The 14,192-nt window shown below is 43.6% G+C and overlaps 2 protein-coding genes across 4 annotated transcripts in view; both read left to right on the top strand.

Moving 5' to 3' along the window:
* Positions 1-9,424, top strand: part of RSPRY1 (ring finger and SPRY domain containing 1) — a 43,105-nt gene extending 33,681 nt beyond the window's left edge. For all 3 annotated transcript variants that reach the window (XM_077751310.1, XM_077751309.1, XM_077751308.1), the window contains exons 14-15: positions 4,600-4,704; positions 7,887-9,424. In XM_077751310.1, coding sequence (XP_077607436.1) covers positions 4,600-4,704; positions 7,887-7,983 — 202 coding nt within the window. In that variant the 3' untranslated portion in view covers positions 7,984-9,424. The remainder of the gene's footprint in view (positions 1-4,599; positions 4,705-7,886) is intronic.
* A 4,518-nt stretch (positions 9,425-13,942) lies between these two features.
* ARL2BP (ARF like GTPase 2 binding protein) overlaps positions 13,943-14,192 on the top strand; it is an 8,569-nt gene continuing 8,319 nt past the window's right edge. The window contains exon 1 of the mRNA XM_077751285.1: positions 13,943-14,104. Coding sequence (XP_077607411.1) covers positions 13,943-14,104 — 162 coding nt within the window. The remainder of the gene's footprint in view (positions 14,105-14,192) is intronic.

Here is a 14,192-nt window from a genome sequence, read left to right as displayed (position 1 = left end):
CTGCAGACTTTCATGTGCATCTCATGAGAAGCCGAAACAGTTCCTGAAAGTCTTTTTACAAATAATTCTGAAGACCTGCATAAAATGGATGACCTCCTAGGAAATATAAATTACTCAAACAGATCCCGGAAGAGGTACAAACTAACCAGCTATTACTACAAAATTAATTGAAATGAAGTAAGAGATATGTCCCCAGAAACATACCAGACCTGGGTGCTTTCACAGAAGATATCCACCACATTTAAAAAATATATTTTTTAATGTTTTTACTTTTTTTTGAGAGACAGAGACAGAGCATGAGTGGAGGAGGAGCAGAGAGAGAGGGAGACACAGAATCTGAAGCAGGCTCCAGGCTCTAAGCTGTCAGGATAGAGCCCAATGCAGGGCTCAAACTCATGAACCACAAGATCATGACCTGAGCCAAACTGTGCCCCTCACCACATTTTTAAGTAACAGATAACTATTTAAAATGTTTCAGAACCCAAGAAGAAAGAGCACTTCTAAATAATTTTTATGAGCTAAATAATATTGGTACAAAAACCAGACAATATAACACATGCACAAACACACAAAAAACCCTGCAAACTAACTTTACCAGTATGTCAATGAAAAATCCTAAATATTAGGAAATCACGTACATTTTTTAGCAAATGTGCTTTTAACTTGGGAATTTATTGAAACATACTTCTCTTTATTTTAATGTTTGTTTATATTTGAAAGACAGAGAGCATGAGCAGGGGAGGGGCAGAGAAAGAGGGAGATACAGAATCTGAAGCAGGCTCCAAGCTCTGAGCTGTCAACACAGAGCCTGATGCAGGGCTCAAACCCATGAGGCATGAGATCACAAACCCACAACGCTCCACGGGCTGAGCCCCCCAGGAGCCCCTGAAACATACTGTTCCACAGCCATTAGGACAGGGATGCCATCCTGGATAAAATTTCACAGCCCTTCTTTGCCAAAAAGTGTGATCGCCATTAATTATCTCCTTGGAAGAATACCTGCTTTTCTTCCTTATGAGATGAACATGGTCTGTTCCTTAAGCTGGGAAAGACTCAAGCTGCTTCCTGGAAATGATGTGAACTTGAAGCTTATTTCACAGTTTGAACCAAACCTTACCGTTTTTTAACAGAGAGGTTTTCTGGACCTCTGTGAGGAAAGGTATTCTCACCACATGTGTTATGTCCCTGACAGAGATCACACTGGCCACGGTGTAGCCCGTGTTGGGCTGTCATGCCCCGGAAGGGATCTGTAACATAATGTAATCCTGGCTCTTATTTTGGCTCAGAAAACAGGTCTGTAAACAGCCCTTCTGGGCCGTGCTTCACCTTGGACATGGTGTCTCAGGGCTGCAGAGTGGCTCAACAGTTTCCACACAAACCAGAAAATGTCACAGAGTGACCCAGGAGCATTTCCTGCTGTGGCAGAAGCTCCGTAATAACACAAGAACAGCAGGGCCCCTTCCACACCAGCTCAGGACCTGAGGTTCATTCCTAAAACTTCCCTTCAACTTGTCTTGGTGCCTGACAGAGATTCTGAACTTTAAATTCGTCTTGGTGAAAGTCTGAAGTAACACCTCTCTCGTCTGTCGAACCTCATTCCTTTGTAACATAGCCTATCTTCCTGGATGCGGCCCACCGCTCAGCCTGCCTTGTGACTCACACCCTGAAAGGTGAAGGCAGACTCCAGGAGTTCCCCCGGAGGCTGGCCTTAGTTAAAACTGCAGCAGCATTTAGAGAACTGCCCCTGCAGAATTAAACTCTGTGAAAGTCAGATGGCAATAGGTGCCAACTTTTGAAAAGTCTCCTTTTACAGCAGCCTCCAAGTTCTCACTCAGTACCCGGTCAGGCCAGCACCCGGGGTCAGGCTGCCTCCGGTAAGAGCAGAGCTCCAGGCAAGGCCGTCTTACACTGCACAGTCTGAGACGGTGACACTGACATAGAAGTTGCTGGAGGCTCACTGAGTGGCCTCCTCGATGCCACAGAAACCTCCTGCCACTACTGCACCCCTTTAACTGCCCAGGTGCACCTCCTTACTGCATTAGGTGAATGTGCCTAAGACCATTTCCTACGCCGTTAATATTTTCAGCCTGTGTTCCAAAAGCCTATATTCGGCTCGTGTTTGTTTATTCACTGGAATATATTCTTTTCTAGTTTCACGGTAGGAGATCATGGCCCTGTTGCTATCTGGAATTTTGTAAATTGATCTATATTGTTTATTCTCTTTCTCTCTCTCTCTCTCGTTCTCCTTCATTCGTTTCTTCTTAGCGTTTGTATTATTTGGAAACTTCAGATACACACAAAAGAAAAAAAGACTAGAACAGTGAACCCAGTCACAGGCAGGGTTGGAGAGCAACTACCGTCTTGCTTCATCTGTTACTCGACCCGTTATCATTCCAGGTTCCCTGGCCATAATCCTAGAGGCCTTTGACACCTTACTTTCCGCCATTCCTACATCCTGTTCATCAGAAAATACGGTGGGCTGTGCCTTCAGAATATATCCCACATGCAACTACAGCTTGTCACCCTCACTCCCACCACCATAGTCTAAGCTGCCATCATTATTTTTTTGTCCTGCCCTTTAGCTAGTCTCTAGTCTCCCTGTTCCTACCTACACCCCCTTCAGTCTATTCAGCACAGCCTCCAGAATGATTTTGTTACAACTTAAATCAGATCGTGCCCTTCTCTGATCCCAAGACTCTAGTAGCTTCTCATTTCACTTAAGATAAAAGGTTCAATTCTTACAGTGACCTACCAGGCTCTACACAATTTGTCCCCTTTTTTCCTTTATTACTTCTCTGAATTTATCTCCTACCTGCCCTCTCCTTATTCAGCCTCCCTGGCCTCTTTGCTGCTCCTGAAACATACCAGATCTATTATAGCCTCAGGGCCTTCGCACTTGCTGTTCTTGCTGCTAGATAATGGGCCAGTGTGTGTTTTCCAACACCACCAAGCAATTAACTCAATTCTGACACTGCCTATTTGGAGACAGTCAGTATCAGATTACCCAAGTTAAAGGCTCAGTCCTACAGCGCTGCCCTCTACCCTGACTTTAGATGCCAGTCGCAAGTCCAGATTCCTATGTTTGCTTCTGGCTGACTGACTCTAAATTGAAGGTTCCCATGACCCCCTCATCAGGTTTGATTGATTTGCTAGAGTGGCTCACAGAACTTGGGAAAGTAGTTTCTTTACTAGATTACCAGTTTTTTATAAAAAGATAGAATACAGGAACAGATGGACAGTGCAGAGAACAGGCATGTGGGAAGGAGCCCCCGTGCCCGGTGAGTTCACCATCTTCCCAGATCTCCACAGGTGCACCAACCTTGAAGATTTTCAAACCCTCCCCTTAAGGATGTCTGTGGTGGCTCCGTGACAGGCATGGTGGATGAGAACATTGGTCATTAGTGATTGGATCCATCTCCAGCCCCTCTGCCCTCCTGGGAGGGGAGGGGAGGAGTGAAAGCTCCAGCCCACCAGTTACAATGTTGGTTCCCTTGGCAGCCAGCCCCAGACTCTGGTTCCCTAGGGGCTTTGCAAAAGCTGCCTAATTGACATAATAAAAGACATTTCTTGCTCTCCTCTCTTAGAGAATTCCCAGGGTTTTAGGACCTCTGTGCCAGGAACCCAGACGAATCCCAAATATATATTTATTATAATATCACAAATGGTGTCTCTCCAGATATCCAGAAGACTCAATCCCTCAATCCCTTCATGTCTTAAATGTCACTTTAGTGAGCTCTTCCTTGGCTGTCATATTTAAAATTGTACCTCCCTGCTTCTCATATACACACTCCCTTACTCTTCTCCCTGCTTTCCTTTTCTTCATACTGCTCATCAGCACTTAAAATTATGTCTATTTTACTTTTTCACCTGGTTTCTTTCTATCTGTCTTCACTGGAGTATAAGCTCTCTGAAGGCAGGCATATGTTTTTAGTCCTCACTTCACTGCTGAGTCTCCAGGCTCAGGCCAGTGTCTGGCACATGGTAAGACTCGAAGTGACTGGAATGAGTGTTTTGTGTTTCTCTTGCCCCAGCCGTCAGGGCTGCACTCTTTGTGAAGCAGCTCTACCTGCCCACTTTTCTGTTTCAAACTGAGTGAAAGTGTCCTGCAAAGATTCTAACCTGAGGGAAGTGGACTTCCAGGAGAGTCTGTGCTGGCCTGTCATGAGTACCTGAGACTGTATAAAAACTGTGAGCATTTTTCTTGGGAAAGACACTGCTGCTTTTCATCAAACTCTCAGAGCTGTGTGACTCAAAGATGAAAATTTGCTGGTAAAACAAAGTGTACTGAACTGAGAACCAAAAGGTTGGCATTCAATTGCTGAATCTGTTTCCCACACCTATGACTTTATGCATATCCCTTCCGTGGACTGTTTCTTTGCCTATAAAATGGGATTGATCACCTGAGTCATTCTCTACTGTAGAACATCAGTGTCAGGTTGAAATGAGATGCATGAGTGCTAACCTTCCTGAACAAAGCCTGAGGAGTGTGTAGTATGCTTCCCATGTACAGAGCATTTTCACAGCATTTCATATGCATCACTGCTCATGGGCCCATTAATTTATTGACCAAGTAAGCTTCAAACTACGCTTTCTACTCAGGCACAGGCGTCTTGCTCTGTTGAAGCAAGTCAGCATCCGGGAAAACTGCTGCTCCCTGTGTTGTGACGAAGTAGCAGACACACAGTTGAAGCCATGTGGACACAGGTAAGAGGGCTTGCTCGTTTCTTTCTTTTTTTTTTTTATATTAGGCAAAATGTCATCCTATTCTTGAATTGCTTTTATGGTTATCAGAGAGGAAGAAATTTTCCTCTGTCCAGGGCTCTCCTAGCTGGACTAAGAATTAAATTTATATGATACAGATTAACAGGAGAAAATCAAATTTACTTACGTACACATGGGGAAGCCACATGGACGTTGGCATGAAATTCCAAAAACTGGCAAAATGAGGTGTATATGTCATCCTCAGCCAAGGAAGGGGTAGGGATCTGGGGGAAGGAAAGCCATTAGCAGGAAGGCAGAGAGGATGTTTGGGAAACAAAGGTTGCCCTGTTATGCAGATATGTTTCTTAGGTAAAAAGGAATCTCTATTAATAACACTCTTCCTGGTAACAGGTTCTCTCTTTAAATTCTTTTTAGGCAGTTGCAGGGAGGTCAGAATTTCTTCCTGAGTCTTTTAGACCTTGATTGTTTTCAGCTCAGAATAATCTGTGTGTCTTTCAGCCCGTCTTGGGGCTGCCTACCCTCCACAATGTTACCAGTTCCATAGCTGTTCATTAAAGTTTATTATATACAAAGTTTATTATATACAAAATGAGAAATTGGAGTTTGCCAGACAGTGCATGGCTGTCTTCCAGAAAGTACCTGAAATAGAAGAAGCTGCTTGATGGAAGGCCTCTGTTTTTATCTTATATACTCAGTACTGTTTTTTAATACCGTTTTATAAAATGTGAAAGGCTTAATACTATTTATGAGCCTCTTGGGAAATCCCTTTTAGTTTTATTTTTAGGGCCCCCTCATTTACTTGCTACTTAGCCCCCTAACCATTGACAAGGCCGCAACCCTATAACCAGGTTGCAGTTGTACGGGATGAACTAGAAGGCAGCATGGATCCTGCAGAACAGTGTCTAAACATCAGCAAGAGCAGCAAGTACGATGCCCCCAAGAAGGCCTCCCAACTGAGTCTGGAAACAGAAAGAGATGAGGCACCTGGGTGGCTCGGTCGGTTAGGCGTCCAGCTCAGGTCTTGATCGCAGGGTCATGAGTTTGAGCCCTGCATTGGGCTCCATGCTGGGCACAGAGCCTACTTAAATTAGATGAATTTTTTAAAAAGGAAACAGAGGAGCAGGGCGGTGTGCTGGCCCTGACCTGGCCCAGGCATGTGTGCTGACTGTGGATGAGCAGTGCCCAGGCCAGGCTTCCAGTCCAGCTCCCTGTAACTCAGCACATCCTCTGTCCTGCCCTGCTCTTATTTTTGACAGAGCTTTAACTACCAGGTCTCCTGAGGGCCCAGAGTCTGAGTGATGGACCCCAATTGTCACCTCCAGGTGTGGCTCAGCCTGGGCCTTTCACTCTATCTTGCCAACTTTTGCAATGAGATGTTACCTAATCGGCCGTTAAGGGAAATGCATGCTTGGTGTACATATCTCATTTCACCGCTCACTGTACCAGTTTCTCTTCTGAAGGAAAGGCTCAGTGACTCCAGCTGTAGCTATTTCCTTGGTATCAACTCTACAGCCTAGAATTCTGTTTGAGCACCTTTGAAGGTTTTAGTTATCAGGGCCTCACGGGCAGATGCAAAGTTTAAAGGATGGATATTTGTTTCTGGGAGAATGTTAAGATCCCAAAGAGCAGTATCTGGTCTTAGTCATCTTTGAGCTCTCTGGCCTTCTCAGTGGTTTGCTCACAATGGCGCTCATAAGTGACAGCTGAAATCTAAAAACTTAAAACCAGGTATCTTAAGTATGAGCAGCCTCACAGGATTGGAAGAGGAAATGTAAAGAGTTACAAGAAAATTTAGCTCAACTTTCAGCAGCAACAATTTTAAAAGGGTAGGGAGAAAGAGGAAATCTGAATAAAAATGATGTGAGCTGACCCTGGGAAGAAACGGACAACCTAAGCATTTCTATTACCACAAAAGAAATTGAAATGATTTTCAAAGATATATTTGCCTTCTGCTTCCTCCACCTCAAGCACTAAGCCCAGGTGGTTTCACTGATGAATTCTTTCATACTTTGAGGGACCAGATAGATTCTATTTAAACTTCTCCAGGCCAGGAGCACCTGGCTGGTTCACTCAGCGGAGCATGCAGCTCTTGATCTCAGGGTTGTGAGTTTGTGCCCCGCTTTGGGTATTTTTTACTTAAATAAGTAAAAAAATAAATAAGGGCTATCTAAGAATACATACCAAGAAATACGTGGTGCCTGTAGAAGAAAACTTTTAAACTACTAAAGAATGCAAGGTAAGATTTGAATAAATGGGTCTCTTCTCAGATAGGAAGTCCTCTCAGTGTTGTAAAGGTGCCAGTTTTCTCTAAACCCGAAATTTAATCTGGGTCGACATTCTTTTTTTTTTTTTCCGAAAATAAAAATGCTAATTTAAAAGCTTATGTGCTGGGGCACCTGGGTGGCTCAGCCGGTTAAGCATCTGACTCTTGACTTCAGCTCAGGTCATGATCTCATGGTTCAGGAGTCAGAGTCCTGTGTCAGGCTCTACTCTGCCCTGTCAGCGTGGAGCCTACTTGGGATTCTCTCTGTCCCTCTCTGCCCCTCCCCTGCTTGCTAGCTCACTCTCTCAAAATAAATTAAAAACTTTAATAAATAAGAACTTATGTGCTATATGTAAGACAAGAAAATTCTGAAAGAAAAGAGTTACGCAGGAGACCCGACTACCGACCCCATCTTAAGACATATTAAAATAAATACTTATGGTTCACGCCCAGTGAATAAAAAGAATGGCAGAACCATGGAACAGAAGAGAAACCCAGAAACAGAGCTAACCACAAATGAAAGTTTTACACGTAAAGGCCTCCTGTCAGATCTGCAGTGCAAGATGACTGCTTGGTACTGGGGTAAGCGGCTAGCCATCTGGGAAATCAGCCACATCGTATTTCCACCTACCACACACAGCTGTAAGCTTTTGCCATGTAGGTGCAGACTTTGTGGAAGAATGTACTTGAACTTTTTACTTATTCCTCACAAGAGGATGATGGAGGAACAGAAATGAGAGGGAGACTTCCTGTCCACGTATTTACTTCGTTTTTTAACCATATGTAATGATCACCCTTTGAATTAACCAGCTTGTTAATATTTAGATTGATTGAGTCGGCACATTGTCAGTTTGACCTTCTGAAGCATTAACCTAACTGGCCCTTGTATCTTTCTCCTCAGTGACCTGTGCATGGATTGTGCCTTGCAACTGGAGACCTGCCCGTTGTGTCGCAAAGAAATAGTGTCTAGAGTCAGACAGATTTCTCATATTTCATGACACACGTGAAGAGTCATCATGGACTTATTTCTACTCAATTCCAGCCAATGTTGAAGAGAATAACAAAGAAAAAAAACATCTCTAATCAGTTGTGCGCACATTGAAACTTATAGCCATGGCCAGATTTTATGCTAAAAATGGTAGTTTGTCAAAGACAAAATTCTCTTAGAATCTAACCCAACTTGCCAGCCCTGAGAAATTCCTTTTAAGGCCAAGGAAAGCCAAGTGCTAATAGCCAGGCCTGTGGTACTTCCATGGGACACCCTAGGAGACAGTGCCCTCCTGAGTGCTGAGACCACACCGGAATTCTCCATGTTGGGTTCATGTGAATGTCTAACGGGATGTTTTCTCTCCTGGTCTAAAGTTTTTATCTGGGGCAGAAGTCATTATGGAGAAGTAAATGACAGCAGTTCTGGGTTAAGCATAACTTCCCACCGGTCAGAGAGACCCTGGTGCGTTAAGTGCGGATATTGCCCTGCAAAACTTGAATCTATAAGCAAGAACCACACAGGTCAATACTACAAGCAACATGGAGGGCCAGAAAGAAGGTGCACAGACTGTGGAGAAAACCCAATTTTTGATAATTCCGTGATTCCAAAGAACATTGTAGTTTTTTTTTAACTGCAGAAAACTGGTGTATTTTCACATTCATGGTGTTTCTATCCAGTTTCAGTATCCGCATTTTGTGAGGAAAACACGTTTTAACAATGCAGGAGGAATTCTTAAACTAATTGCGATGTTAGACTGGAGAAAATTTGGTATTTAGGATATTTTTAAGGTACCATCAAATCAGGTTTTTTGGTTTTTGTTAAAAATTTTTTTTAATCAGTATTGTTTCTGGAGGTAATATACTTTGAAACTCTTGAACTAACAGTCTCAAAAACTCTTAGAGGACAGTCTGAGAGCACGTATTCCTGTTGTTTTAAATAAATACCTGTTTTTGAATAGTAAATTCAATCATGGATTGCTGACTATGTCTTCATCAAAAGTGTTAATCCCTCTCAGGGCCTCTGGTGAAGACCTTCAAGAGTTTGGGTTTTTTCTCCCAGAAAATTGGAAGGTAGAATTGTAAATCCATAGAACTTATTTTATAATGGTGTACCTCAGCAGCTGCCTTTCGATTTATGCCAAGTCCTTACTGAGTTTATACTTGAATAGTAAATATGTCTTCTGAGTTTTACAGTGTCTTAAACTCAATGCACATCTTTTTTTCCTCCTCTCCCACCCTTTCTTGTTTGTAATTCATTAAACTGTCCTATTACAGAGATGATTTCCTTCCTGGCCGTACTTGTTGGGGTGCTGGATTTTTTTCCATGTCTTTAGTCTTCCGTAAATTCAAATATATATATAAATATATATATATACATATGTTCTCTTCTTTAGCTTGTGGTGAATACAGTAATTTGCATTGAAGAAATAAAACATTTGTTGCCTTTTTTGACTAAGGTTTCACAAGTTTTTAAAAAATGTTTAATGTTTATTTTTGAGAGAGAGAGAGCATGAGTGGGAAGGGGCAGAGAGAGAGAGAGAGACAGAATCCGAAGCAGGCTCCATGCTCTGAACTAGCTGTCAGCACAGAGCTGGACACAGGGCTTGAACTCACAGTAATGCAAGATCATGACCTGAGCTGAAGTCGGACGCCTAGCCAGCTGAACCCCCCAGGCGCCCCTGATTTCACAACTTTCATTGGGGCCTGCTGCCAAGGTCCCAAGACCTCATCCTCTCTGATGAGGCTACTTTCCAAGGTAGGAGAGAATCAAGTATTAGAATTAAGAAGCAAGGGTAATCACTTACTCATCCCACAGATCGTTATTGAGCACCTTGTATGTTCTGGGTACTGTGCCTAAGTGGAATACAGAACAGATCTGTTCGTGGAGCTGCTGGTAGTGGGGAGAAGCCAATATATTTCTGTTTGTTAACGCCTTAAAAGAAAAGATTAGGGTGCTATGAGAGAGAATGAGGGGGACTTAATTTAGATGGGTCGAAAGGGCAGAAGAAACCTCCCTGAGGAACTAATATTAGTAAAAACTTCAAGGAAAAAGTAGGACATGGCCAGGCAGAGAGACTGAGAACAAGCTTCCAGAACTATGTAGCTATGGAGACACAGCATTCCAGGTGAAGGCCTGAGGAGAAAAGGAGCTCAGCCTCAGGATCCGACGGAAGGCCCCCATAGCTAGTAAGAAAGGAACGAGGGGGTAGAATATTATGGTCCCTTGTTGGAGAGCTCAGGAGACTGCTTGCGAAGCCATATTAAGGATTTTGTTTTTTATCCCAAGTGCAATAGAAAGCAAGAGTTGAAGCATGAAAGTGTTTTTGTTAAATCCTTTTAAAAGATAGCTCTGGCTTCTATGTGGAGAATGGAAAAGAGAGGTGTGGGGTCGGGGTACAGGACAGAGGACAAGCAAAATATGGAAATAGACCACTAGAGAGACTTTGAAGCCCAGCAGAAAGGTGCAGGTGGTCTATAAATTCAGTGGAGATATAGTAGACAGAATTAATAGGTAATTTGTCACACATCAAAGGAATGCAGGAGCCTGCTAGCTTTCTAGAAATCTACCCTTGAATTTTGTTCGTAAGATGGTCTGTTCCAATTCTTAACTGCTAGACCATAAGACAAAAGGACTTCAATATTGATAAAGGTATTTGGGATGGAAGCAAAGTTGTAATCTTGGAGCTGCTTCAAAGGGAAAGACCACATACATGAGAGAAAACCAGGGAACAGCAAGCAATGTGGAAGAGAATAAATAGTAGATTTATATTCTGCACTGCATGTAAGCATTTTAAGAGAAATTGAAAAAAAAATGAAAAAAATTGAAAGCTAGGCTTTTACTGATGATATATTGTGCTAGAGAGGAGAAAAGTTTAAGTAATGGCATTTCTCCAATGATTCATTGGGGTAATGCTACCAGGGTTCCAGCCAAAAAAAAAAAAAAGGCTTTAGTGAATTGCCATCTTTTTGGAATGAGATTGATAAAGCAAGGTAAAGTTATGGTGCCATTTGCACACCAGGAAACAGGATTCAATCACGGAAGTCAATTTCATTTGCAGAAAATGACTTTTGCATGAATTTCAAACATCTTGAATTTGTATCCATGAAACTATCCACGTAAGATCAGCTCTTTCCAAGACTGTCCATTATTCACATAAAACAATTTGTATTGTCAGGGTGCCTGGGTGGCTTAGTCTGACTCTTGATTTCAGCTCAGATCATGATCTTGCAGTGGTAAGATCGAGCCCTGTGTTGGGCTCTGTGCTGAGTATGGACTTGCTTAAGATTCTCTCTCTCCCTCTGCCCCTCTCCCCTGCTCATGCTCACTCTCTAAAATAAAACAATTTTTAAAATGTATTTGAAAGAGAGAGAGAACAAGGGGAGGGGCAGAGAGAGACCAAGAATCTCAGGCAGGAATGTTTATTTTGAGAAAGAGTGAGTAAGCAGGGGAGGGACAGAGAGACAGACAGAATCGGAAGCAGGCTCCAGGCTCTGGTCTGTCAGCACAGAGCCCAACGCAGGGCTCAAATTCTCAAACCATAAGGTGATGCCCAGAGCTAAAGTCAGATACTTAACTGACTGAGCATCCCAGACCTAGGCACCCCTAAAATAAAATTTTTAATGCTAACCCACAATCAAAGGATTTAAGAAATGATAATTAAAAATATTTAATATATTTAAGTTTTCTTTTTTTTCTTTAAAGGCCACCATTCTGTTTTCAGCAGAAAAACATCACGTTCTGATTTGCAGGAGTATTGTTTGACAACTCAGGAATCGGAGCTATTTATAGCATGATGGTTAAAACATGCCCTTGGGTGTGAGCTTGGACCCAGTTCCAGCTCCATGATGCCACGTAGCCTTTGTTTCGTAATCTCTAAAATGAAGATTATAATACTTCACAGGAGTTGTGGAGTGGTTTTTTTGTTTTGTTTTCTCATAGAGTTTCAAATATTTCAAAAAGAGACAACCTACTTATAAATTTTTAGCACAGGGTGCCTGGGTGGTTCAATCGGTTGAGCCTCCAACTCTTGATTTTGGTTCTGATCATGATCTCATGATTTGTGGGATTGAGCCCATAGTTGGGCTCTGCACCGACAATGCAGAGCCTGCTTGGGATTCTCTCTCTCTCTCCCCTCCTACTCTGCTCACATGGACACTCAAATATTTAAAAAATGTTTAGCACAGTAACTGGTGCATGCCCGAGTATATGGGTACCTATTATTATTATCTTTATACCCATTTGTTCTTAAGGCCAGACATGATGAAGTGGATTAAAAATAGCCACACATTCTTTGATAGCCTTCTCATCTATAATTGAAGTTTATGTCCCCTCCCCTAAAATCTGGGTGGGTTCTGTGTCTGACCAATAAAACTCAGTGGAAGTGAGACTGTGCCAGTTCCCAGTCCTTAAGTGACTGGTAGCTTCCACTTCCTGTCTCTCGATATATTTGTTCTTAGCCCCAGCCACCATGGTGTGAGAAAACCCACACATCTCTGGGAAGACCTACATGGAAAGAAACTGAGGACCTCCTCCCCTCCAACCACCAGCCATCTGGCCAACATCCACAGCTGAGCTCCCAGCCAAGAGCCAACAATTATTTGCCAGCCATGTGAGTGAGCATGTTGGAAGAGGCTCCTCTAGACCCACTCAAGCTGCCCCAACTGATGACAAGTAGAACAGAGGCTAGCTGTCATTACCAAGTCCTGCCCAAATTGAAGATTAGTGAGCACAATAGTTGTTTTAAGCTACGCAAGTTTCGGGTGGTTTGTAACACCAACAGATAACCAGCAACAGATGAAATCATAGTTTCCTCCTCTATTCTGATCCAATGTGTGATTCAGAAGTAGGGAAAGGGTGGGCAAGTTCATTTAGTCCAGAAGAAATAAGTGGTTTATAGAGAAAATAGGTCATGAGGAAATTTGCTGAGTTTGCTTTGAGCTGCAAAACCAGCGCTTGACTTAAATATAACTCAGTCCAGTTAATCAACAAACCTTTACAGTCACCTGTCCTCTACTTGGTGCTGAGTATATATGTAAGTACCTCTAAGAACTGATCTCACTTGCCCTGGATACAACTATGTCTTGGTAACCATTTTTAGTTCCAGATCCCACTGATATCTATTTTATGTCCATTCAAAACGTCAATCCATTCAGGCTGGCCATCTGACCCTCAGATCAAACCCAAGTCAGACTTTAAATGCTCCAGACATAGAATACATCTGGCCCAAAGGTATAATGCAACCGGACATGTCTAGCGATCCAATAAAGAGAAATCAGTTCTAGGGAATCCTTTCGCAAAATTTGGCAGTTTGGGAGGGGAGTTTTCCTGAAACAAAATTATCCGATTTCTGGTTCCGTTGTCCAAAGTGTCCACTTTTATCTTGCCCAATTAGCCAAGAAACTAATAACTGCCAGATAATGTTTATGTGCGTTGCGTGTGTGTGTGTGAGAATACTGTTTTCGTGATGTAAGTTACAAGACGTCTACTTCTTGCAGTGGGGCTTTCCTCCCCCGAAAGGGAGTAACTATCTTGTAAACCCCAATCGGCAACTGGGAACATGGAAGCCGGCATCTAGGAACATGCAGGCTGGAGGTCTGCATTATCCGATTCAAAAACTAAGGGATTGGCTCTCAAGAAATAGGCAGTTCACAGTGCTCTTACAACCCGCTTTAAACTATTTAATCTTCTTAAATCCTGTAATTTATCCACAAGTTGCAAGTGAGGAAATTGAGGCTCTTAGCTTCGATTTCTTCCTCCTTAAAATGGGGGCCATAGGAGACTCAACTCGCACACAGCGAGAGAACACACCAGTAAAGCCCAGGGGTGCCTCTTGAAGCCCAGCAGCTTCCCCTAGCCTCTCTCTGTTCTTTTCCTCATTTCCTCTCCCTTTGTCCCGCCCCTGGCGTCGGGCAGCGCGCGCCTGTGATTGGCTCTTGGGAGCCACGAGGCAGCAGACGGGTGCGGTGGCCATGGTGACGGGGGGCGGGGCGCGGCGCCGCGCTGTGGGTAACTGNGGCCGGGGGCCCCAGCCGGTGAGCCTGAGGCACGGGCCCCGCACGCAGGGCCCAGTCTGTTGGGCCGTGAGCGGCCGCGGCGTTGGCGGCGAGGCCTCCCAGATGCCGTTTGGGGCTGTAAGGAGCGGAGCGCAGGCTGGGCCCGGGCCGCGGGCGGGGTAGGAGGCCGAGGGGCCTGCTCGCCCCGCGCGTGGATGCGGCGGCG

This window comes from Crocuta crocuta, unplaced genomic scaffold (genome assembly GCF_008692635.1).
Source record: "Crocuta crocuta isolate KB4526 unplaced genomic scaffold, BGI_CrCroc_1.0 scaffold124, whole genome shotgun sequence".
Lineage (NCBI taxonomy): Eukaryota > Metazoa > Chordata > Mammalia > Carnivora > Hyaenidae > Crocuta > Crocuta crocuta.
This window is presented reverse-complemented; position numbering and strand designations above follow the sequence as displayed.